Raw genomic sequence first — 27,273 nt, forward strand, 5'->3', positions numbered from 1 at the left:
TGTAATAATTATTTATTGATTGATTAAACGTATAAAATGCTTACCTTCTACATATCCAACAGCAGTTTTGACTAATCTGGGAGTATGACCTGGACTAGTATTATTAGACATAATACTACTCGAAGTTTTGATCGGTGAATTAGGTTTTTTGTAAGGCTGCTCGTGATACTTTCCATTTTTATTATTGTACTCGTTATTGCTTCCATTGATGATCGGTGTATTTTGATAATTGATCCTCGATGGTGTAACCTTTTGCACGGGCCTCTTGGTTGCATTCTCCTCGTTGAAAATTTGCTTGCCTGTAAGGGCAATGCCCTCCTTAGCTCCATTCGAGTCAGTCTCGTTGTTCTGTGATTCGTTGCCCGGAGGTGTCACCTGTTCACGTGGTCTGTAAACACTTGGACCCTCGTTGGCCCTTTGTTGCCTCAATGCTTCCTTGTATTCCCTGAAAAAAAATAAAAAAATGTTCAACAATGCCAATTGTCACGAAAAATTCGCGTTGGGAATTTCAGCACCACCGGGAGGATTCGATAAAAAAACAAAACATCTCAAAAAAGTTCTCGTAATTATTTATATTTGATTGATCAATCGAAATATAATAAATTAACGAACATTCCATAAATATTTGCAAATTTATTTATCGATTAGATCAATAATTAACAAACAAAAAATGCAAACACGCAATCTCTCATAAATGTTAACTCAACTTTCTCGTCAATTTTCTATCGGAAATGTAACACGAGAGTTTGTTATAAATGTAGTTAGAGAAACAAAACAAGATTACCTGTACGTTTGAATCTGATTCAACGGCCTCTTATCATCCCCATTCAAAAGCGACGTAGGATTACTCGTTGCCTGAATTGGTTGCATAGACTGTGTCATTGAAATTGGCTGCAACTGGCTCGTATGCGTTGTCTCCAAAGGACTGGAAAACAAGACCCACGCACGATAATGCACATGCACATACATGCAAAAAGTTATTCAACAGAATGAAAAAAAAAGGAGGGAAAAAAAGAAGGAAACGAAATCATTTGAGTAGGAATATTTTTGTGTACGTTCACAGAGGTTCTAGGAAGAAAGGTAAAAGATAGACAATAAAAAAAGGAAAAAAAGAAAAGAGATTCGAGATTAACGATCCGTGTAACACGTTCAACTCTTGGAACACGGATGAATAGTCGGATAAAAATATTACCTGTACAATACTACTTAATTTCGATCCAATATTCAATGTAATTATAAAGATTATATTATTTGTTTTTCTAACGGGTGAACAAAAGTATACAAGTTAGAATTGTAACTGGATAGAATTAGTATTACGTTGGTCAATAAGTCAATATGGTTTATTGTGGTTTATATCATTAGACCCAAATTGAATTGACTTATTGTCCAAGTTAATATTTGTTATAGAATTCAATTTAGGAAATCCAATTTATGAAATTTTATAAATGAAATGTGACAATATAAAACTTTCTTTGCTACTACTAATCGTGAAAAAACTATGCCTTCGAAATAATTGCAATTTAACAAATTTGGACGAAAAAAGAAATAATAAATGAATAGAATAAATTCAGATCAGATTTTCGTGATTGTACAGTTCGTTCAATTTCACTGCATCATAATTCAATAAAATATCAACGAAAATCTAAACACTCTAGGTATTCCTTGGATTCGTATCGATAATCCTTTACAATTTAGCAGACACGGGAGGAAAGATTTCTTCTGTCGATCAATTTTATCCGACTAACTTAAAATTCCTCAGTTTGAAAAAAAAAAAATGAAAATGAAAAAAAAGATGAATTTACCCTGGAGGTGTAATCGAAGTATGATGGAGGCCAGAGGTCATCGGTCTTCTGATGTCTGCGCCATTCTCGGAAGTGCTCCTCTCCAACCTCCTCTTCTCCAACTGATCGTGAAGTATCATGGCCTACACGAGAGAACAATATAATAATACGAACCACAATCACACACACATATATACACACATACATATAAATATAAATATGTCGAATAGTGCTAACTAAGAGTAATAAACGATGATAGTCAGGGATTTGAACGTCGTGTCACGTTCGTAAACTGCTAGCGCATCATTTTTAAAAGATGATGCTGTCTAGAGACCAGGTCAAGGTCACTCGGATCGAAACTTGAACAAGGTCCAACGTGAGAGAAAAAGAGATAGAGAGAGAGGGAGAGTAATTCGAGTTTGATATTATCGTCGAGACTACAAGTGGGAATCTACTCGATCGTGCTAAATATAGAACACCGAATCATTTTCTTTAGTATTCAAAGAAGCCAACGTCCATTCCTCTCATTGCATAATACGATACGATTTCTATTTCTTTCTTTCTTTTTCTATCTTGACAGAAACCCTAGATATATATATAAATGTTGAAGAGGAGATAGCTTTTTATCGTGTGCTTTCCGATAGGATTACTGACAATCCTGTGATAAGGTGATAACTATGTCAACTAACGAATATGATAGATATGATAAAAATGATAAGGTACTACGAAGTTCTGTCTACGAGTTTTAATTTGAAATTTGTGGGTGTATGTTGAAGAACCTGATATGAGGTAAAAGTTATTTTCTAATGGATAGATTTTATAGAAATATATTCTAGTTTTTTTTTAAATTTTATAGTATAAAAAAGATATTACATTTAGAAGAAATTATTTTGCGAAGATGTAAAAAGAAAATAAAAATCAAATCCTTGCATGTAATATTTTTTAATTGAAAGATTTCATTTAATATTAGATTATTAGAAAGTTACTAGAATGCGAGTAAAAATATTATTAAAATATAAATGTATAAAAATATTAATAAAAATATTATTTATTCGAAGATATAAAATATTAATATTAATATTAATTAAATATTAAAATCCCAAAATTTCTCAATGACCTATCTAATAAATTAATTTCTTTTTTTTCGAATTAACAGATTGAATATGACATTCTGAGACCAACCTTGCCCAGTTCGTCCTCCAAGGACGTATGTTCACCCGGTGAAATCGTGCTCGGTGTAGACGTGCCACTGCAAGATCCATTTATTCCGGTTTCGTGTGGCAATGTTATGGAAAGTGGTGAACACTCTTGACGCCATAAACTTCGTGCTTCACCATCGTGCACCTGCATGCAAAAATGATGTCCAACAAGAGAGGTATAAGAAGGTGTAACGTTAATCATACGTGTATCTGTGTGTTACACGTCTGATCAATAATCGACAATTTTATTTAGTGCACACTCATATTTTACATAATTTCATTTGGCCCAAATTAATATTCATTCGAGATATAAAATAATACAAATATCGACAATACATTCATTTAAACCAATTAAATACTATAAATTAATATACAGAAATTAAAAATATAATACAATTATATTCTAAAGTTACGAATAAAAAATAAAATAAAATTTATTTTCTAATATAGATTATAAAATAACTTTTATATGAGATACATAAATGAAAAATCATTTTTCCCAAATCATGATCATCCTTATTATTTGTAACAACTATGAAAAAATATTTTAACAAAATCATGAACACGCGTTTGAAAGCTCAATCATTCTTCATCAATGATCGTGTCGAAGAAATACCAATGAAAAAATAAATATAATAATCGAAATGAAAGTGGCAGGGTTAACAAAACTGTTAGAAAACTAACCGCGCTATGAATTTCTTGAGACCAACGTTTGTCTACACCATCGCTGGTACTGTAACCACTGTCAACATTATGGCGTCTATGCGATCTAGTGTCCAAGGTTGCATGACCTCGAGCATCCAGGGGTCCTCTTCTTGCGCGTCCTCCTCTCGCCCTCTCATGCTTCGCCGCTTGCCTTTCCAAGTACTTGAAGATGTGCGTTCGCCCGCGAATGCATAACTGAAGCAATTCATAAACTCCTTGCTCTCTTTTTCTTCATATATGATATATAAGATGCCATGCTTTCTGTTAATCAATTATTTCTTTAACAATACCCAAATTCACAAATATCAAAAATCAATTATTTCTTTAAAAATACCCAAATTCACAAATATCACAAATCAATTATTTCTTTAAAAATACCCAAATTTACAAATATCACAAATCAATTATTTCTTTAACAATACCCAAATTTACAAATATTTATATACGCGTTTAATCAATGTTTTTCTTTCTAATTAAAAAACAATAGCAATTATTATAAAAAAAAGTCTTATCGAAAATTTATCCTCTAATATGTAATTTTTAACACTCGTACAATTATTTATATTATATTTTTTTGTAAATTCTATTTCTTATTTACTCATAAGAAAATTGTCATTGTCATTTCTATCTTGGAAACGTCAAAAACGATAAAACTACAAGTCAAGTTTGTTAAAATTCTTAATATAATTATTTAGAAAAAATATTTCAAACGAAATAAATTTATTTACAAAATCGCTTGGGTATTTTTTTCTACGACTCTTTATCGTTTAACTGTATTATGTAAAAAAAAAAAATAGAAGTTTCTTAATTAATATATTTATTTGCAAGGATGATAAAAAGAAAAAAATGATTCGAATGAATGTGACGAATACTCACTGAGGCAGGCGGCGAGGTCAAAGGATTATCGGAGAGCTTAAAATCTACCAAGCTTTTCATCTTTCTCATTTCGTTTGGAAGCACAGATATCCGGTTACCGCTAATATCTAGCTTCACGAGCCTCAGGTACGTAAGTTCTGCAAAAAAAAACTCATTAACGATCGCTATCATAACCAAGACAACGATCATTTTGCACGCTATGACTATACTTAGATTCTAACTCATTAACTTAAGTAATTAACTGGTAAAATGTCGCTTTTTACGAGTAACACGAGAAGAATACTAAATTATTATTACGTCTCACATATCAAAGCTATTACAATTTCTTTATCTTTCTTTATGCGCGTGTTCGTTGCATATGTGCATGTTGCAGGATTATCTTTTAGATAAGACTTAAGCTCGTTTATGACAATTTAAATAGGTGTGTCTTGTTGCAATCTTTTATAGAAATTATTTCAACAATTTATGATCACTCAAATATTCTGGAATGAAATTTTCTTTGATCGGTAACTTGATAGAATCTCTCAAATTAATCGATAAAATGAAAAGACTAACGAACAAAATTGAAAAAACAAAATCCACGAGAGTAATTATGATTTTTAGAAAAAAAAAAGGAAAAAAAAGAAAGGAGGAGGATGAATTTACACATTGTATCAACTTGGATGAGAATTTAAATCGAGATAAGACAGGATAGTCTGTTACCTATAGGCAGGTGCACCAACAAGTTGCTCCTCAGGTCGAGAGATCTGAGTCGTGCAAGGTCACCTATACGAGGTGGAAGTGTCGCGATTTCGTTGCAACCTGCATCCAATTCAGCCAGTGACGACATCCTACCTAACTCATCTGGTAAGGATGCTAATCTGTTGTGTGCGACCAATAACGTCTGAAGAGGTAGCCTACAGATTTCTCGAGGTAGAGAAATCAATTGATTTCGACTGTAATGAACAAAGACAACAAAATGTTTATTTCGTTTATTGAAACATTGAATAAAATAAAATTATTCATCAAATTTTTAATGAAAAATAAATTATTAAATGTAATTATGATATTCGATTGATAAGATTGTCTTAGGAAAGAAATCAATTAAATATTTCTAACGTGTACAAATTTGTTAATATGGAAAAATAATAAAATAATAATAATTAAAAAAAAAAGAAAAATTTGTTCGAACCTAAGATCGAGGTAGTTTAATGACTGGAGCATCACGACAGTTTCCGGTATGATTCTTATGGCATTGTGGTAAAGGTGAAGTTTCTCGAGGAAAGGAAATTCCGTAACCTCTTCTGGCAACTCGACAAAACGATTCTTCGAAAGATCTGCAACAAAGAAAGAAAAAAACAAGAATGAAACATCAACGAATGTTTGTAAGATGACAAGTGTATCACTCTAAGAAAACAACGTTCTTAATCATTATCTAGGAATATTAAAAATATTTCTCTCAACATTTCATAACATTGGGTTGAACCAACCTGACAATATTTCACAGATATTTGCTAAATCAATCATTAATTGAAAAATACTAAAACTATTTATCAACCCCAATCCAACAATATTTCTCAAACATTTGTCTAATAATTCAATCCTTCAAAAATATTTAACATTACTTGAAAAATTGCGATATAATTTATTAATCGAGTTAACAATATTTAAGAAAAATTCGTCTAACAGTTAAATCCTTGTAAGAAATCCAACGTGACCTGGTAAGTCATTGACTCATTGGTGGGGTGGTCGGTGTACACGTTCGATAAGGATGGAAGAAGCAGGGTAGTTATTGATCAGAAAGGAAGTCCCAAGTTGGGAACAGGCTTTGCAGTAGCAGTAATACCAGCCACCCTTATCCTTTTCCAAAACTACCTCTACGGGGTTGCTCAACACGCACGTGGCTGCTGTCGTCACACACCTCCCCAATTCACAAGGATTCTTAGCAAGCAGCAAGGACCACCACTACCACCAACACCAACACCAACACCGACACCGACACCACCACCCCAAGCAACTTAAGCTCTCTTTTTACACAGCTGTTGCTACGGGAAACATATAGGTGCCTTATTAAGCCGCCAGCACCACCACCTCCTCCTTTTCCTTCTCCTCCTCCTCACCCTCATCCACCTCAACCTTACCGGTTCCTTAACAAGAACCATTTCTCGATCGACTCGTTGCAATACGATATTCCTCAGAGCATTTATAGGTTTGCATCAATGCGTCGATCCCAAGAAGCAATAAGTTTATTAGAAATCCGTGATAAATTATTTTTCAAAGTGAAATCTAAAAATTTATCTCTCTAATAATGCAAAAAAAAAATGTTTGTATTTAATTAAAAATAAATCAATAACTCTTGTAACTTCTCGAAGTTACATACTTATAATATATTTTTGTATTATATTTAAAAAAATATAAAAATATATAAGGAGTGTTAATTTTTTTTATTAATAATAATAAACCAATTTGTTTCTCTATAAAATAAGAGATTATATTCTAATTAACATTACTATTTACAATCCTTAAAAATTATATTCTTCCTGTAAAATAACATTTTACATATATATATATTTTATTATTTTATTATTTTATCTGCAAAAAAAAATACCCACATTCATTTACATTAATGTATCACAAAAATAGTAATATTTTCTAAAGTTAAATACAATTCACGCTGAGACATATATTTCAAACGTAGTATAATTATGCTAATAAAGATATTATAAATTTTCCTCGTAGCACAAGTTGATTAAAGATTAAAAGGAAACGTCAAAAGATAGTTAATATTCTAGAGAGTAATTATTTCTAGTAGATAAATATTGTTATCATTACGAAAAACTACATCTTTGGACATGTCATTTTGTTGTGTATATTAAAAGCACGCATTATACTACGAACCGGACGAAGAATAATCCTTTCACTGTCACGTTCGCACAAACTTTGTCGCTCTTTTTGGATCGTTTAATTACATAGAAACGTGCCACGACTGAGAAAATAAATTTTTCCTCCTACTCTAAACGCTATATGAATAACTACGTTTATCTAAATGGAAAAGTTATTAACGCTAGTTCAAACAATTTTTCAAAACAAACAAAAATTGTTATCTCAAATGAATACTCGAATAATAATTCAAATATAATTAACGATTTAATAGCTATCGATAATTGTCAGAATAAAAATAAAAAAACAGTTTATTTATCTATTATAATACTCGTTTAAGATCATTTAAATCCTAATATTAAAAAACGTTCAACTGTTCTGTCACTGTTGGAATATTCGAATCATTTATAATCGAAAATAAAATAATCAACGATTTAATTACGACGGATTATTATTTCGATCGTGTTTAATCTTCAAGTTCAAAATCACTTGATCTTTATATTAAAAATATTCGAATTTATTTTTATATATTCTAACGGCAATTCAAACAGTGAAATAAAATGTAAAATTAATTGCGATGAGATTATATATCTATCTTTCTCGCAATCTTATTATCAGTTTTAATCGTTCGATCATAAATGTTAAAAATATTCAAGGTCACTGTCGAATCTGCCAAGAGTTGGCAAGTTTTATATTAGCCAGAAGGTTAAACGAGTTAAAGTAGAACCCTATCATTCGAGATACGATCCACAACTTTGAACAAACTTGATTTTCCGGTCTGGAGTTTTAACTCTCTTAGGTTTCTTAGGATATAAGAAAATAAAAAAAGAACAAATAGGTCTCTTTTAATCTCGTTCGAGATACATATATACAAGAAAGGTACAAAAAAAAAAAAGAAAAAAAATTGTGTTACGAGAAATGTATTTAAAGTTGAATCAAACTAACATAAGAAGAAAATGTTTATCACTCCTCTTTTTGAAGTTATACTTCTTTTGGCGCGAGTGTGTGATTTTTTTCCGATCGACACCATGAAGTTTGTCGGTATTTACGATGCGCGGCAAAGCAAACGATTTCAAATTTACGGCATGAAGTTGTCTTCTTCTTCTCCTCTTCTTCTTCCTCTTTTTTTTTCTCAAGCGGATCACCCATCTAAGTACTAATTGTACTCAGCGCTGCTTTACTTAAATGATCCAGCGGGAATTAGTGCTATCACAGCGCCATGGCCGTTGCTGCATAAAGTAATTCGATATATTTCCCTAATATTTAGTGTGTGGACTGATATCTATATTTTCATATTTTCTTTTTCTTTTTTTTATTCTTTCTTATATATATATATATATTATTATTATTTTATTTTTGAAGTTATTTTTTGAAGTTATTTTTGAGGTTATTGAGGTTATATTCGTTTTGGTACACCAAAGAAGTATAACTTCTTACGTACCTACATAAGTACACACACCAGTTTTTTTTTTCTTCTTTTTCTTCTTCTTCTTCTTTTATCGCTCGATCGAAGTGGATAAGAGTTAATTCAGGGAAATTTGACGAATTTCTCATCCGATACGTTTGACAAATCCTTGCGACACTCCTACCATTCGAAAGATCCGAACGGAAATTGGCAATCGTCGTGTCAACAGAGATACGAAGGTATACCCAAGAAAAGTTCTCCTTAACCAAACAAACTCAACGGGAGAGTGAGTCCCTTCTTGCTAAAATGAGATCATGAATAAAACCGAACGAAGTTACTTAGTGGATAACAAAAATTATACCACGAGTAAAAGTTGAGAATAATAAAAAGTAGATGCCAAGGTTGTTGAGTCAATAATTGTGCAACGTAATGATGGTTGCTTTTTATGAGCTGGTAAGTACACTGCGTTCAATTTTTATGCATTAACACATTTGTGCATTGAATTATTGAGATCCAAATTAATTTCAATTCGATACAATGATTCGATATAATCCTCAAAATCTTTGATGAATTTAAAATTCTTTAATTTGTGCACTTACGAATGACAATAAATGAGAAAATACTTGGTTTATATTAAATCAAAACGTGTAACCAACTCGGTTTTTTTTTTAAAACGATGCGACCATAATTGACGGAAAAATACTGATGCATGAACACTCGACGCAAAAAAAGAAAGAAAAAAAAAAAGAAAAACTATTCTTACTCAGCGAATAATTATGAAGTCACTTTCTTACAACAACGAAGTATCCTGTTATCCAAATGAAAAGTATAGCAAAGTCGATAAAAACGGACTCCTTAAAGCCAAACGTGAAAGTCATGCAAATAAGAAACAGAACCTAAGTAGGAAAGCAATTTGTTTGGTTAATGTATGTAGTAGAGGTAGGTATTTTCTACAGTCAGCTTTTTACAGTCTAGACTGGTGGAAAAAAAAAACTAGTTCCAGGAGTCTGGCTAGACTCCTGGAAAGTATCTCTAAAGTCTCTAAAGACGTCCAAAGCGTTCAATAGGATAACAAGAAAAAGAAGAAAAATGCTTCTTCGGTTCTGGCTAATACCAAGGACGACGATATTAATTTTATCCCTTGCAATAGGGTAGATCCCATAGCATGGCTGTAATTATATGTCTCAAGGCTTTTACCATAAATCAAGATATCAATAATTCAAGACTCTATTTAAGATTCAAATTCAATCATTGTCTTTTAATTTATCGAACAAATGAAATTAAAAACCTAACAATTTACAAATAAAATAAAAATATTACAGCAACACACACACACACACATATTGTGTGGGTTGAATAAAAATAAATTAGTTAAAAATTAAATTGATATGCAACAAAAATTATTTTTCTTGATTGATACTTTAACAATTATAATAAGCTCGTGCTTTATAAATTATTACTTGCAAATAATAAATTTGTTGTAGGACTTCGTAGCTCAGTTGGTAGAGCGTTAGATCGGTAAGCGAGATGTTCCGGGTTCAAATCCCGGCCTAGGAACGAACGATGGTTATAAAATTAAATAATGATAAATTTGTTAAGATGTTACCACATATAGGGATTGAAAGTTCAGCTTGCGCCTTATGGTAGATGCGACTACGTTTTGGGGAAATGAAGATTTAAAGAGTCTTTTTCCTTGTTCAAATGGATCGAAAATAAGTTTTCGAAGGAGGGAAGATAATTTGAGATTGTCAGGGGTGGAAGAGAAAAGTATAGAATCAATGGTACACGGTCGATCGAATAATCATGGAGGAAAAGGGCGTCGGCTATCCGTTCGTTCGTTCAAGACAGGGATGGTGGAACCCCTTGCGCACGAGAGAATCTCCCCATAAATATATATAAGTGTGTGGGTGGGTGTGTGTGTTGTGTGTGTGTACGTGGCAACCAATTCTCATAGAATATACATAGAAATACTTGTGAGCTTTCGAACTATTATTTCACCCACGTTCTTGGCAGTCCTGCAAAATTTCCTCCCCTGTCCCTCGTCACACACAGATCCGCCATTTTGAAAAAGGGACGAAAACTTTCCTCGTGTCTACTCTCCTTCCTTCATCTTCCTTCTTTCTTCTCTTCCTCTCTCTCTCCCTCTCTCTTCATATACTTGCCTTCTGACGCACATTTTAGGTCCGACAAAAACTGTCATGTGGCAGGGGGTGAATAACGACAACAAAACTTTGCTAACTTTTCTTTCGACGTAAATTTGAAGGAAGAAAAATGGAAGGTTATTTGTTGACTGCATTTTCCTCGATCGATCTTTCTTAATTATTAATAGTCTGACATTCGCATCAAATTTGTCTTCCAAATTATTTCCAAAATCACATTTAAAACTCGCAAACTTGTTATATTATATTTTTTTCTTTTCTATAGAAATTGAAAGATATTCTTATTAATACGATAATAAATATATTACAAATAACATTTCTTTACGTTAAATAACATAGTGCAAATTTCAAAATGATAAATGAACAATGAAGAAAAACAACAACTTCGTAAATGAAAAATATAAATTGTTCTTAGTATAACTTTTTTAATAATTCATACGACCTTTTGTATAATTCATACGACCGCACCTTTATTTTCTTTTTTTTTGTTTAAGATGGAAGAGAGGATTGCTATTATAATAAAAATGAAAATAAGCGAAACTCTCGTCAAATCGTATGAAGAAACGCTTCCGGTAATAACGGTCAGCGAAAGTTCCGTTCTCCGTGACGGCTGATAAAAATCGTTAGTTCGAGCCCTCACAAGCTGTTGGACTCCTCGTTGTAATACTCTTTCTCTCTCTCTTATTATAGTGTGTTAGTCTAGTAGGTGTTTCAAGAAATAGACAGAGAGGGAAAGAGAGATGGGGGTGGGGAGTCTCCTCGTCGGTCGTCGCACCCAATGGTCGTATGCTTCAAGGACCAAGGTCGAGGTCCTGGCTGGCACAAAGGATCGATACTAAATACATACAATACATTTATACATGCACATGTACTAATACAGGTACATATAATCGTACGTGACAAGAGAATCAACTATGACATTACGTTTTCGAGGGGGTCCCATGGGCGTGGCTGCTGCTATTCTCTTGCCTATAGGGATATTACGTATTTCTTCTTTTTCGATTATAGGACATACATAGGAAGGGGAATCACATTTTGGATGTTTCTATCTCTGTGATCTTTATCCCATATGTTCATAATTTATTATTATTCGGCATATTTTTATTCGGTTTGGTCGAAAACTTTGTGTGCTCGTCAATATTTTTTTAATATATATATATATATATTTTTATAATAATAATAATAATAATAATATATATTTATAATTATAAATTTGTAATTAATTACGTTGATATAAAAATTATTACGATTTATCAGGAATTGTATTTATTTAAATTAATTAATAGAAGCAAATAATAATTGTTTTTTTTTTAATTTTCTTGATATCACGTTAAAAATATTTTATTTATCTTATCAAACTTTTTTGTTCATCTTATTCTAATTAATCTATCCTTCGCAAGGACTAGAAAATGAATTTACCGAGATCGACGGGGGATCAAAGCTTGCTCGTTTTAAAAGAGACGAGAGAGAGATTAACAGAAGAAGATTAATGACAAAGTTATTAATACCTTCGTAACTACAACTTCAACTTTACCAGTCGCCCCTCTGCCCCTTCCAAAGAAATATTCCTGTTCAAGTTAAGTTCTTTATTACTTAATTATTTTAATCCGAACATAAATGTTTGCTCGAATGAAGAAAAAAATGAAAGGAAGAATGAAACAAAGGGTAAAGAACCGAACCGAATCGAACCGAACCGAACCGAAGTTGTAAAATTTCTTCTCCTTCTTTCTGGAGCGAGTGGAAATATAAAAATATAAAAATCGTGGGCTCGTAATTTGAACGATAATCCGACGTGTTCACTGAAAGAAACTAACGGCCCAGACAGAAAAATAAATGTTCAGCAGCTAAGGCGTCCACTTTAGCTTTTCTTATGTCCACTGGCAGGTTCTGCTACTTGCTATAGAACTACAAGATACCAACTCTTGCTAGCTTAGTTTTCTGTTCTTTTTTTCTTTTTTTTTTTTATTTCTTTCTCTTTATCTCTCTTGGAAGTTGAGCTTACCATCTAATTGCGAGTGTGACGATAAGGAAAGAAGAAAGAGAAAGAGAGAGAGAGAGATATACCTGACGATAGTAAATACTAAATAGGTATGGTTGCTTTTAAGGTCTTGCTTCGTCGCTTTGAATGCTAATACCTAAACAACTCCTTTTTCTTTTATCTCTTTGTTTCTATCTTTCTCTCATTTCTTCTTTGTCTTTGTATTTGTATTTGAAGAATAAAATGGAAGAGAAGGAACTTGAATTCTGGACAAGATCCCAAAGAATTAGATACTACTGTTTTATTACTTATGTTATTTATATAATAAATATTTGTGTGTGTGTGTGTGTGGTCAAATAAATGGTTTATATTTAAATATATTTGTTTTTTTTATTTTTTTTTCGGTATAAATAATTATGTTTCAGTGTTAAATAGCATTTGTCTAAATTATTTAAGTTGCATTGAATTATTTTGGCAAATTATTATATTGAGAAATATTTTAATGTATATTATTATTATTATCAATTGACGTAATAAATTGTTTATTTAAAATATTGATCTAATAAATGTTAGTCGTTTTGGTTTGGAATAAACCAAATTGAGGAAGAAAATAAAAGAAAGAATTGTGGAAAAAGTGACACAACGTTGGTTTCATGGGTCACGTTTCACGATTATTATCTCAAATCTTTTCTACGAAGAATTTCTTTTTCTTTCCCACGGGAGATCCAATTTTCTTCTCATTTCGTGATAAATCACACATCGACCGAGACGAATTACGTGTGGATTTCTCACACGTGAATTTGTTTGTGTGTGTGTGTGTATGTCGTTCGAAGGAACACGAACGAAAGTTCGAACAAAAATCCTCTCGTCCAGCAAGCAAAAGCTTTTTCTCTTATTCTTGTCAAATTGAAACGCGTCACGCGACATTCTCCCTTTTTTTCATATCGTCCTTGATGATCAAAAGAAAGAACGGAAGGTTAAGAAAGTCAACGAAAAAATTCCAATTAAACTATCCAACATATGTGTGTGTGTGTGTGTATGTGTGTGTGTATTTCGATTTTATTTGACGATCATTTTGATCGATGTTTTAAACAATAGGGGAAAAGTCGATCAATCAAAGGATTTAATCCATCAAATGAAAACTGTCACCTCAAATTTTTCTCACCTAAACAACACATTTTATAATAAACCATGACAACGTAACTCTATTCCACAGTTGAGAAACTGTGGTTTCATCCGTTACCAGATTACATTCGGTCGATAATGCTATAACGTCATTACCAATGTATCGTGTGTCACAAGCATGCCGATAAATCATATATCGATTCTTTAAATAAGAAACAATGACAGAAACAGAGATAGAATATAACTTAAAGAAAGGTGAACCCTCTGCGACTTGCGTGGTAAATTGAATGAATAGAAATTTTTGCTAAGTTTAACTGTAATTATTATAAATTAGATATTAAAAAAATAAATCAAGGTATTTCAAATTGTTTAACAAAAAAGAAAGAAAAGAAATTCATCAAGTTATCTACTTTTTCTAATAAAATCTCATAATCGTGTATACGAAATTTAAATATCTACGCATTAAAAGAAAAATTATAAAACAGCAACAAATTCTACACAAATTTGGAAATAAAATTATACAATATATTTCTAATTGAATCTTTCCATTCCTATATTAAATCGATTAAAAAATAAATTTGTATATATTTGATTAAACTAGCTTGAAATATTTAACAATTCTCGAAGGTTATTAAATATAACATGAAACGATTTTATAATTAAATTTTCATACCTCTCCCATCAAAAGAAAATTCGCAATAAATGGAAAAAAATAACGTTGGTAACGTCGTTAGATTATCTTGCTTAAGTGAGTGGAAAATACAAAACTAAATAAGAAACACATGCAAAATATGAAAAGAGAGACGAGTGATAAAGGGATGAAAAAGATAGGGAGCTTATAAGAGGCCACATAAGGGTTGGTGCCTTCGAAACCGTGGAAACAGGAGGTCCGGGCGATCGATAACGTCCCCATGGCAAACACGTTGGACCCCATGGGTTGGTTCGTTGTGGTGTTAAAGCACAGCGCAAGGTGCATCATGCGCTGCTCTCTCCCATTTTCTCGGCATGCGCACTCAACAACGTCCACCATGAGAACAAATGAACACACACTTTTACGCCTTTATATAGAACTTAACATAAGTTTTTCAAATATTTACGCTAGTGTACAAAAGATTTTATTTAAAATCGATAATTATTGAAATAATTTATCGTTGTTGCATCAAATATTAACAAATTCAATTACGTTTCCCAAAATTTTACCATTTTCTTATATCGGAATCGTACTATCCTTTAATTTGTGTACCCAATGTAGGGCAAATCCTTGAAATAAACTTTCCTACTGGGATATCTTTAACGAATTCTATAAAAAGCATGAGGCAAAATATTCGATTTGAAATCATTAATAAATTAATTTACCAGAATACCCCCAGAATACCTAGAATATACCATCATAATATTGTTAAAAGTAAAGACAATTTTTAAGAAAAAGACATAAAAACAATTCTTTTTTTTCAATCAAACTCTACCTCGGTTACTTCAAAAGCGTTCATTTTCTTTATTTATAAAATATATCCTATTTTCCTAAATTCATATAGTAATAACAAACTTTTAGCCGATAGTGTATACACCTCTTATGGTCTAACATAGAAAATATCTCTCTCTCTCTCTTTTCACTTTCTTCTTTCCTTAGTATTCTATAAATAGAAGATATATAGACAATTTGTAGCCGCTTTTACAAGTTTCGCTAAAAGTTTGCCGTTTTATGGCGAATGCTTGGGAAGGAGTGGAGAAGGAGGGGACAGAGGGGGGAGAAGTGGCAGGGAAATTATGAAACGTTACTTAAAAATGTATTAGCATAGCTAATCGACAAATCGATAAAACAGGCGATCATGGTTTATACACTCGCACCTCTCTGACAACTTTCTAATTCCCGTAAGTTTCGACATATCGTATGACTTTGACAACTTCTCGACAACTTCTCCGCAATATTATTCTCCGATCGTTTAAACACATACCGTAAGTAAATAAATCAAAACTATTATAAATACATACTCTTGCTATACCCTTTTAACGCATACATAAAGAAACAAAAAGAAAAAAAAAAGAAAAGAAACAAAGTATTTAAACTCTTCTCCGAGAAATTACCTGCTATTAACGATAAAAATAGTATAAAAATGTGCATCTTCCATTGTCTGTAAAAAAGGGATATCAAGAGAATAAGACAAGTAGTGTATGGTTGCACACGCACACCCAACACACACACATACACAAATACACACTTACGTATACGTAAATATAAAAAGCGTCTACGGTATTTGTATCTAAAAGAAATGAAAGATGAAAAGAGACAGAAAAAGATAAAGAGTTGTAGAAAGGAAGGAAGGAAGGAAGGAAGGAAGAAAGGAAACCAGAGGAAGAGGATGAGGATGAGGATGAGGATGAGGTGAGTGACGAGTAAGAAAGAAGAAGAAGAAGAGAAAGAAGTGGAGGAGGAGGAGGAGGAGGAGGAAAAAAGGGAGAGAAAAGAGTGGTTCATGGCACACCCGTTCCTCGAGTGGAAACGTTTCCTTTTTTTTCCTCTCTCTCTCTCTCTCTCTGTTCGTTCTTCCTCTGTCCTTGAACCATCGCTATTACCGTGTCATAGGCGGAGTACGACTGACTGACGCCGTTTCTGTTTCTGCTTCTGCTTCTGCTTTTGCTTCTGCTTTTGCTACTACTTGTTCGTTTAACATTGTGATAGTACCAAGAAAAAAAGAGACAAGAGACAAATAAAGACAGAGAGAAAGAGAGAAAGAGAGAGAGAGAGGAACAACGGAAAAATATAAGAGAAAAAGAGAAAGACTTAGACTTGCTTTTGTGAGAGACCGCCATCGCCACTTCCGGTGACGCGTACGCCAGGCGCACATACGAGACTCGCATATTCGATCGAATCCTCCATATTGTTTTTTCTTTCTGTTTTTTTTGCCTTATTTCCCTTCCTCCTGCCCCTCCCCCCAGAAACAATCGCGATTTCCAACACCTCTCTCTTCCCTTTTTACTATTCATGATAAATCTGTATAAGAGATTTGTGTCCCCCCCCAAAAAAAAGAATACAAAAAAAGAATATTTTTTCCGTATAAAGTATTGTAAAATTATTTGAGAAATGTTTGTTAGAATAAATCTGTATAAGAGATTTGTCCCCCCCTCCCCCAAAAACAGAGAATAAAAAAAAAGAATATTTTTTCCGTATAAAGTATTGTAAAATTATTTGAGAAATGTTTGTTAGAATTCTTTTTCTTTTTTTTTTTGTTATAGAAATATATTTTTGATTGTCGTTCACTACGAAGATATTATTATATTCTTGTTAAGTAAGTTATCAAGTTGACTCATTTCTAAACTGGTTAGAAATATATTGCAAAATATTTCTACGATTATCTGTAGATTTTTCCTTTTCTTTTTTTTTGGTTTTCATTTAGTACGAAAATATGATTGTACAAATATAAATATTGAATACGCGTCATTTAAATAACACGCTTGTTAAATAAGTTAACAAATATAAAAATTGTTAACAATATCTCGTTAGTATCAAACATTTTAACTAGTATAAAATAAAATCATATCTTTCCTATTATATTATCCTTCCCCCATTTTATCCCCATTATACCCTATTATCCTATTATCATCGTTCTCTCATTGTTTCAGATGAAGACTAGAAATAGATGAAAAAGAAGAAAAAAACAAATTTATTTTGGTAGACAAATTTAAAAACGTCATTCCTATGACATACTAACTAGTATAAAAAATAAAATCATATCTTTCCTATTATATTATCCTTCCCCCATCCTATCCCCATTACCCTATTACCCTATTATCATCGTTCTCTCATTGTTTCAGATGAATACTAAAAATAGATGAAAAAGAAGAAAAAAACAAATTTATTTTGGTAGACAAATTTAAAAACGTCATTCCTATGACATACTAACTAGTATAAAATAAAATCATATCTTTATAATTATTATATAATATAAAAATATTATAATAATAATATTATATTAATATAATTATTATCCTTCCCCCATTTTATCTCCATTACCCTATTACCCTATTATTATCGTTCTAACATTGTTTCGAATAAATACTAAAAATAGATGAAAAAGAAGAAAAAAACAAATTTATTTTGGTAGACAAATTTAAAAACGTCATTCCTATGAAAACGAATTTCATCGGGTTGTTTGAGATTTCATAATGGAAATGTCGATGTTAATGTATTACGAAAGCCAACAGAACATGCGAATGACTTGCTACTAAATGTCAAAGCTTCAGTCATTCTATCTCACCATCTCTCCTTCTCTCTCTCTCTTTCTAACTACAAAGAGAAACTTATCCTTAATTGAGTATCACTCTCATCGTCGTATTCACTACGTGACCTTGAAAGATCACGATCCGATGCGCACGTAAGTACGACTACTCGAAAACACGAGTGCGAATTATCGGATGGTGTAACAACAGGCTGTTTAAAAAATACTTTTATTGATTAGTTTATTTTCTTCTTTCTTTTTTCTTTTCTAAATTGAATATACCATTGGAAAAAAAATGGAGAAAGAAAATGGATCGTGGTGATTTCCGAAGGATATTATAGTGCGCACACGACGAACCATCTGGTGCACGACACCACACGATGCACGTCTCGTCGAGCCGTGAATTAAACGGCACGCTCAATAAACGCGTTCACACCGTGGGAATGAAACGGTGTATATAAGTGTGTATTTGTGTGGATTTGTGTGTGGTATATGTATGTATGTATGTATATATGTGTAGGCAGCAACCCTTTACCGCATAATTGCATGGTTCCTTTCTATCTCTCTCTCTCTCTCAAAGTGTATTTCAAAGTGTACAACTTGTATAGTGTAAAATAAAGAAAAGAAATAAAATGTGAATTAAATTAAATTAGATTTTCATTCATTGTTGGTCTGTATGTACTTTTAAATATTATTTTTGTTTTTGTTTTTAAGATTATGCAAATTAAATGTTGACTCTTTTATTCATTACACTTGTATCGGGGTATTTTTTAATATTTTCTATTTAAGATTTGAAAATTAAATTGCATTTGCATTTATTCGGATCAGTAATTTGTAATATTTATTATTTAAGATTTTGTTAAATAATATTTAATGAGAACAATTAATGTTCACTTTTTATGGTTTAGTTTATGAATGTAATTTCTTTTTTTTTTCTTCATGTTTATGGGGGTTTTCTTTTTACTGAGAAATGGAGCATGTTATCTATGCATCGAGCATATTATCGTATTTTCCCCATCCATGTGTAGATAATATGGATATGGTCGTGAACGGTACGCGTGGCTTTTAACGTATTGCACGCGCATAATGCACACGGCATAGTGTTTGACACGCATCGTCCGTTTCTCGTCGTGTTGTTCAGTCAACAATTACGACGAGCACCAGCTACACAAGAACTATCGAACCAGAGCCCTTGAAAATTGACAATTAGGTAAAAACTATGCTACACGTAAAAATCGATTAAATATTTTCACTTTTATATTTGTCCATTATTTTTATTTGTTTAAACAAAAACTACTTTAGGAAGACACCATATTTTCGTTTCAGATAAAAACCACGTGTACGTGCGTGACCATAATTCCAAAGGTATGTTTCCAAAAAAAAAAAAAAAAAAAACAGAAAATCTGTTCGATGCATCGGAACAAAAAATAAGAAAAAAAAATAGTAGAAGTAGCTGGAACGATTTTCTTCGTCCCCCTTCCTCCACCCTTTTTTCAATGTTTGCTTTTTTTTCTTTTTTTTCTTTTTTTACCTAAAGTAGCAGAGACAAACATCGACCGTTTCATTAATGAAAAATGCACAGGAACGGTGGGATGTGGGAGGAAGAGGAGGAAGAGGAAGAGGGGGACAAGAAGGGGGGAGGAATCCAGTACACGTCGACTTTTTCATTCGACTCCTGGCTCCTATTTCTTTTTTTCTTTTGCTCGCCATAGCAGGAAAACCGAAAGAGTAAATGGAAAAGCTCGTACTTTTTTCGTGGGGTTTTTTTCTCTCTCTCTCACTCCGATTTTTTTTTCCTTTCTTTTTTTCTTCTTCTCATTTCTCTCATTTAACGCGCAGCCCATTCGCTGCCCCCGATGTTTTAGTACGAATAGGAGCAATGAATTTTCGAGCCAGTAGGTATAACACCACCATCCTTGACCTAAAAAACCAATGCTCGAGGTGGAATTAAAAAATATGTGTGTGTGTGTGTGTATGTACGAAGATGTATCAGTGTATGTAAAGTTTTGTCAATAACGTTCAAAGTTAATTCACCCTTCCAATTAGCAATCTTTCATTTGAACTTAAGAGACATATTAGAGTTATATTTCTAATTAATTGGATCATTTGTGGGGTTTGTGTTTATAATACGTTCTTATACGTCTAATTGTAAGATAAGAAATTGATTTATCTAAGCAATTAAAAGTAATGTGTTTTAATTATGGTGCATAATTGGTATACAAAGCTATACTTATTTACTCTATAATATGATGTATAGCATAAATATATATATTAATAAAGAAATAAATAATATACAATTAAATATATGGCAATATATTATTTATAATTTGTTCTTTTTTTCTCTAATTACTATAATATAAATATTTGTTTGAAATAAAAATTATTACTTTTTATAATCGATTTCCAAGTTGAAATCTTTTATATTAAAATACAGATTAGAAAATGCATAAAAAAGTGAAAGAGATGGATCGAAAGAGTACACATAATAACGCAACTAGGGCAACGTAGTTCGCACGTTGATATACTCTGATATTATTCACGAAATGAATCGTCGTGAAGTTTAGACGACTCAGCAGCTATTCCATATAAATCTCTCTGCTGCTGCTGCTTTTGCTATCAGCTGCATTTCCAGAATCTTGGTTTCAACTTCAATGCCAGAAAGTGGATCAACTTTTTCGCATGGATGATAAAACGACTTCGCTAATTCACTACTCCATTTTTTCTTTTCCTTTCAAAGGATACTTCATTTGTGTTTCATTAGTTTTTCATTCCTCTCAAAGATACCGCTCGTAAAAATAATTCGAATAAAATATTGAAGTTTGCACATTGATTGCAACAATTTTTAAGTGATCCTTGAAACCATTTAATTTTCTTATTAAATAAAAATCATAATTAAAATATATATATTAAAAAATTATTAAAATATAAAATTAAGAAATAAAATTATTCGAAATCCCCCGACATTTAATTCCAATGAATGATTCCACGTTCCTTAATTTTCTTTTCTTATAAAAAAAAAATTTCTTTGATAAACGATTTTATTTTGATTCGTTTAAATAATAAAAAAAATAAAAATAAATCAAATTGTAAGATACTTTTAAACCAATCGAATAATGTGTGTGAAATCAAGACACCTTGTATACCAATTAGATCATCGTGAACGATAAGATTGAAATAACAGCAAATATTTAGAAAATACAATTTTGTTTACTATTTCTTATGTTAGTATAAAACAACAAATATTATCTCAGGTAACTAACGTGTCGTCGTGATCTAACGCAAATCACATTCGAGTTATAATATATAGCACATCAGAAATTAAATTCAGAATTCAAATCGTACGATTAGTCTACTAATTATCACGAATTAGACCACCTATCACATCTTCGTTAATTAAAAAACCCCAAACAAAACTTTTAACGTACTCAAAAAAAAAAGTAATTTTACAAGGAAAAATAAAATTATTCATATTTTACAATTAAAAAGAATGTAACAAAAGCCTTTGTCGCAGAAGTCAACTGACTTATGAAACAAGAACGGCTTGTTTTTTGCGAAAACCAAAGAACGGAAAAAAGGATGTGAAAGGAAATAAAATGAATAGGAGAAAAAGGAAGTAAAAAACCAAAAATTAGAAGGGGGAAAAAAAGAAAAAAAGAAGAAGAAGAAAATACGTTTAGAAGGTAAAACGGAGAAGAGATTAAAGCGAAAAGCGAGTTTAGAGGGGGTTGGGGAAGGGGAAGGGGAAGGGGAAGCAGGAAAGCACAGAGGGATTTGCGAACGTTGCGCATGAGTTTCCTTCTTCCCCCATTACACCCTCTCTCCCTCTTCACCCTTTCCCACTCTCTCTCTTTTTAATTTCTTTTTTTTCTTGCCTCCTCTACTTTGACACAGCTGAGTAAAATCATAGGCACGCGTGGACACGTTCCCACGAATACACGGTTTAAAGAGAAGTGAAACGAAGGAAGAAGCTTTGATCTTTCGACTCGTTCAGTTATCCAGAGTGCTCGTTCTCGTCTCTTTCTATCTTTCTTTCTATCTTTCTTTCTTTCTTGCTTTATTTATCTGTCTCTTTCTCTTTACGATCCTGCACTTCTTCCCTCTCCCCTCCCCCCCGCCCTTTTACACAGACAGGATTTCAGAGACGACGGCAGGTGCAACGATCGGAATTAACACAGTCAAAGGTAAAAAAAACTGAATCACTGAATATTCGCCATTGAAAAAGACGACTGGAATAATTTTAAACGTTCCGAGAACTAAATTTAATAATGAAGTGTTTATTTGGTTGGTCGAAAGAAATACTTTTCTTTTTTTTTTTATTCGATTTTTAATAACTCTTATGTTAATTCGTGTTAATTCGGAGAAACGTGTTCGTATATTATTGATAGAATTTATTGGATATTTTGATTATGAAATGAAAAAGAAAGAATAATAATCTTAGGGTTAATTTTTATGTACAAAATTGTATATTGTATTTATAATATAGAATTAATGCAGTATAATCATCTATTTCGGGTAATAAAAACTTCGTATTTGTATGAAATTAATTTGCGTTTAGATATGTAGAACAAATTTTTGATTTATAAAGGGTTTGTAAAGATTCTACTGTATTAGTGTAAACTTCGACTCTACGACCCTAAAAAAGAATTAAAAATTAATTACACGCTGTTGCAATAATTTAAAAAAAAAGAAAACAAAAACAACAATACAAAGTTCAACTTTCCATCGATATTAAAAAAGAAATTGATGAAAAGGTGTGTTAATTCGTTATATTGAAAAAGATAATGGGTTTAAATCGTATGAAAAATTCTATTGTGCTTTAGTGCAATCTGTACGTTTCATAGATACTGCAAAAAAAGGAAAAAAAAAGAAAAGAGAAACGAGATAAAGGATTAGAAAATAATCCAAGCGTGTCCTCGGGCAAGTAGACACAGACGATGACTATTCTGACACTCTACTAGGTTCTCTATTGTCCTTGGTAAAAGAAAAGATCGTCTGCTGGAGAACAATGTGAGGATTATAAAAAATATTCTCACATTTTTTTTCCGCTTGAAAAACACCAAGTTGCTAGACGCAAAGCAGCAAACCAACCGGCGGGTAGGAACGAACTATATTTGTAAATGGGAACGAAACGTGTAATGCATAAACGTAAACATTAAAAATCGTTTATTATCTTCCTCTTCTTCTTCTTCTTCTTCAGTTTTCTTCTTCTTCTTCGGTTTTCTTTTTTTTTTCTTTATTTTCTTATTCTTTCGATCGTGAATAAATATGATAATAACATATGAAATTATAGGAGAGAGAAAAAAAGAAAAAAATTTATAATAGAAATTGAAGTAACTCACGCGGAAGTTCCGTAATTCACATGCTAAGAGATTATCCTAACCTGTGAGACTTGCTTACTCGACTAAATTTCCATGCGAAACCCCGTGCGTGGATACGGAACGTAAGTTTTCCCGTCAAACCGTGAAATTATATTCACTTGCCTCTAAGGAAAATGGTACTTTGCTAACAGTTAAGTGTGTCATATTCGTTAGACTGCAAAACCGTAAAAAGTGATTTCGTCATATACGTTTAAACACTTTAAACACTTTAAATACCCCAATAATATATATATTATCTCGTTACTATCCACAATTTATACTGAATAATAATAATAATCATTAAAAATTAATATAATTATTAGTTTTAGAAATGTGTAATATTATCTCGTTAGTATCTGGTAATTAAGTAACGGTAGAAAAAACATTCAATAATAATAGTAATTAAAAATTTATAGTAAACTTAACAATAGCAATTAATTCGTTTAAAAATCTTCCTTCGAGTGTATATATAAATTGAAAATCTCATTTATAAAAATACCGGAACTTGATCGCGATTGTACAAAATTAATTCGAGTAAAAAATTTTGTGAAATTTACAATATTAAATCCTATCCTAATCTTTGAAATATATTTAAGATCAATTATTATTATTTTAAAATATATTACTTATTATAAATATTATTATTATTTTACTATTATATTATTATTATATTACGTATTATAAATTATTATAGTTATTTAAGTTCAAAAATATCTAAAAATAATCCAAGAAAAAAGAAAAAAAGATTGTGTTCGACACGCGTAAACGAATTCGCTAACGAACTAACATACATAAATGTTCTCCAACATTGATCTTCGCAAACTTTAGCACGAGTGTTGCCGAAGAGTCTCGTTCAAGTAAGTTTCAAGTATCATTGAGGAAGTTTCTTAGACACGTCGAGTGTCTAGGAAGATCTTAAACTACGCGTTAAAATTTGCGTAAACGTCATCGCGTTCGTTAGTTCCTATTCTTCCTTTCTTTTATTCGTTTTTTCCTTCGTTCGTTCAGTTTATACCCAGTGAATTTGATTCGACGTTAACATATACCTACGACACAATTTTATATCATAAACGAGAACTACTCGTAAAATATTCTATACGTGTCATGAAAACTTGAACTGTGAAAAAAGAAAAGAAAAGAAAAATTTATTATTGTCGAGGAGAGAGACACTTGGAAGTAACATTTATTGCATGCAGAAATGTTCAGAAGTGTGATCAACGACACAATACAAATATTGCATACACGCGCGAATGTTAGAACCTGTATACAATGTCTCATTTTATGTTTATCTCAGTTAAAATGTATAAAGGATACGCTAGAAAACGTTAGGAATATACTTTCAACGATTGTTATTACTACTTATGTTCAAAACGTGTTTGCCTATCATCAAAATATTCTTTTATTCTCAACGATAAAATGACAAAAAAATAATTAAAATAAAAAGAACAAAAAATGTCCTATACGTCGAATAAAAATGATGATTCCTATATTACCGATAAAAAATACAAAAATATAGAAGAAATTGAATTACCGTCTCCCCATCATAAATAATAATAATAATAATTAATAAAACGAGGCAAACAAAAAATGTTGTACGCGTCAAACGATTAGACGTTCGATTCTGTGATGAGTAAAATGAACGAAATTAAAATACGAGACGTTGAAATACAGTTTGATATTCCGTTTGCCGAATGAATAAATTTATAATATGATTGCTTTATCGGAAATAAAAAAAAAAAGCTTGAATTTTTGTGGTCCCGACGTATAGCTGGAAGATATGACAAGTAACGTGAAAAAATGTATGCCCGAACGCATAAAAGGAACACTCGGCAACATAAAAGGGATCTAGTGACCTATCTAAAGGCTTCGACGATGTGTGTCACCTGTCGACGAATGACTATATAGACTGCGACATTTAATGTACGCTTCGATGAATAAAGGTAGACACACTCATCTGTGTATAAATATTGTATAGAAAGCTTACGTCATATATGAATACAGTGATCCTATTTCCTACATCAGGACAAGCTTATGACCCCGATCTATAACTGCAAACCTTTACAAAAACAAGAACACGTTTTCATCTATCGAAATATGTTCACACACGCACACACATATTGGAAATGATAAATTTAAGAATAATAATTATTAAAATTGTTATTCCGTGTGTGTGTGCATATGTGTGATGATTACTTTGAAGTCACCTGTTTATTAGTATATTTCTTAATACAATTATTTACACTTTTTGCTATAACATATTAATATTTGTTAATAGAATCTATAATACAAGTTCCATAATAAATAATAACTTCTTTTAAACACGTGCCAGAAAATTGTTAAATAATTTGAAAAATTCATTCAATTTCTTTTTAAGATATAAGCTAATTTTTGTTAATACACTCTGCCTACTACGAGCTTAAAAATTCTCGAAAAGAAAAAAAGAAAAAAAAAACAAATAAAATAAAACTATCTACAAACTTTTACTCATTCCGTACAACATATTACTCTCTCTAATGAATTTAAAAAAAAAAAGAAAACGATAGAAAAATATTAAATTGAACAATATCTATTATAAAAGAAACATATTCTAATTTCTTACGAACAAAATGGCATACATGTGTGTGCCAACGAAACAAAAAATTGAACAGTTTGACATGGAAAAAAGGGGGAGGGGTTGGGTGGGGGGTAGAGATGATTATTCGTTTTTCTCAACCCTTTTTTTGTTTTAAATTCTTCTACACGCTTCTTAGCATTAGAAGAAAGATAGAAATACGTTAGAAGCTCTCTCTCTCTCTCTCTCTCTCTTTCTCTCTCGTAAAAGAAGAGACAACCACGATTCGAAACTGAACTTCCTCTTGTTCTCTCCCTTATACTACTCGAGTTGCGCGTTGCTGCGGTAGCAAACTCTCTATTCGATATGCCGCAGTGCCGTGACTTTTTCTGGCACGAACAGAGGCCATCGTTCGATCGAATAGACGGATGAATTCTGCTCGCTTTACCGCACTGAAATTTAACTACATGAGAGGAATATCGATGCCAAGATGTGCGTCTATTCGTTCGACTATAAAAACCCCGCCTACCGTCCTTCCCCCCCACCGTTCCTATAAGAATTACGAAAAGATAAACTTTGGTATTTATACCAAATCAAATATTTAACGATACATTAATTGTATTTACAAAAAAAACATATCAGGTGATAACTTTGACGATTAAATTAACACGTTCCGTGCCAAGCCATTTTTTTACTTGACTTGTCGTTCAAACCATTTGATGTTTAGCGCATTAAATAAATATGACTACGTGTACCACCGGTGGTACACGTGGCCTGATGGTCAAGTTTAACGTGTACCATAAATGGTACACGTGGCATGAAACGTGTTAATCAACGTTGATGACGTGCGTAGATTGAATTGACAAAAAAAGAATAAATTTATACACGAATTATCTCTGTTCTTACATCGAATCAAATATTTGCATTAATCGTAGAAATAAATTATTAGTTGACTGACTTTGACGATTGAATTTAATTCAAGTTTATTATCAGTCTAATCGATTTAATGTATCGAATTGCATGAAATAAAATTCAAATTTGACTTAACTAATTGATATATA

General features: G+C 31.8%; 1 protein-coding gene across 2 annotated transcripts in view; it reads right to left on the reverse strand.

The window, feature by feature from the left end:
- Positions 1-27,273, reverse strand: part of LOC122514613 (leucine-rich repeat and calponin homology domain-containing protein) — a 60,586-nt gene that overhangs the window by 12,868 nt on the left and 20,445 nt on the right. For both annotated transcript variants that reach the window (XM_043631545.1, XM_043631544.1), the window contains exons 2-9: positions 5,733-5,877; positions 5,264-5,496; positions 4,562-4,698; positions 3,665-3,880; positions 2,964-3,125; positions 1,803-1,924; positions 785-925; positions 45-445 (exon numbers count right to left, since the gene is read on the reverse strand). In XM_043631545.1, coding sequence (XP_043487480.1) covers positions 45-445; positions 785-925; positions 1,803-1,924; positions 2,964-3,125; positions 3,665-3,880; positions 4,562-4,698; positions 5,264-5,496; positions 5,733-5,877 — 1,557 coding nt within the window. The remainder of the gene's footprint in view (positions 1-44; positions 446-784; positions 926-1,802; positions 1,925-2,963; positions 3,126-3,664; positions 3,881-4,561; positions 4,699-5,263; positions 5,497-5,732; positions 5,878-27,273) is intronic.

The sequence above is a fragment of the Polistes fuscatus genome, unplaced genomic scaffold (assembly GCF_010416935.1).
Source record: "Polistes fuscatus isolate 324 unplaced genomic scaffold, CU_Pfus_HIC Scaffold15, whole genome shotgun sequence".
Lineage (NCBI taxonomy): Eukaryota > Metazoa > Arthropoda > Insecta > Hymenoptera > Vespidae > Polistes > Polistes fuscatus.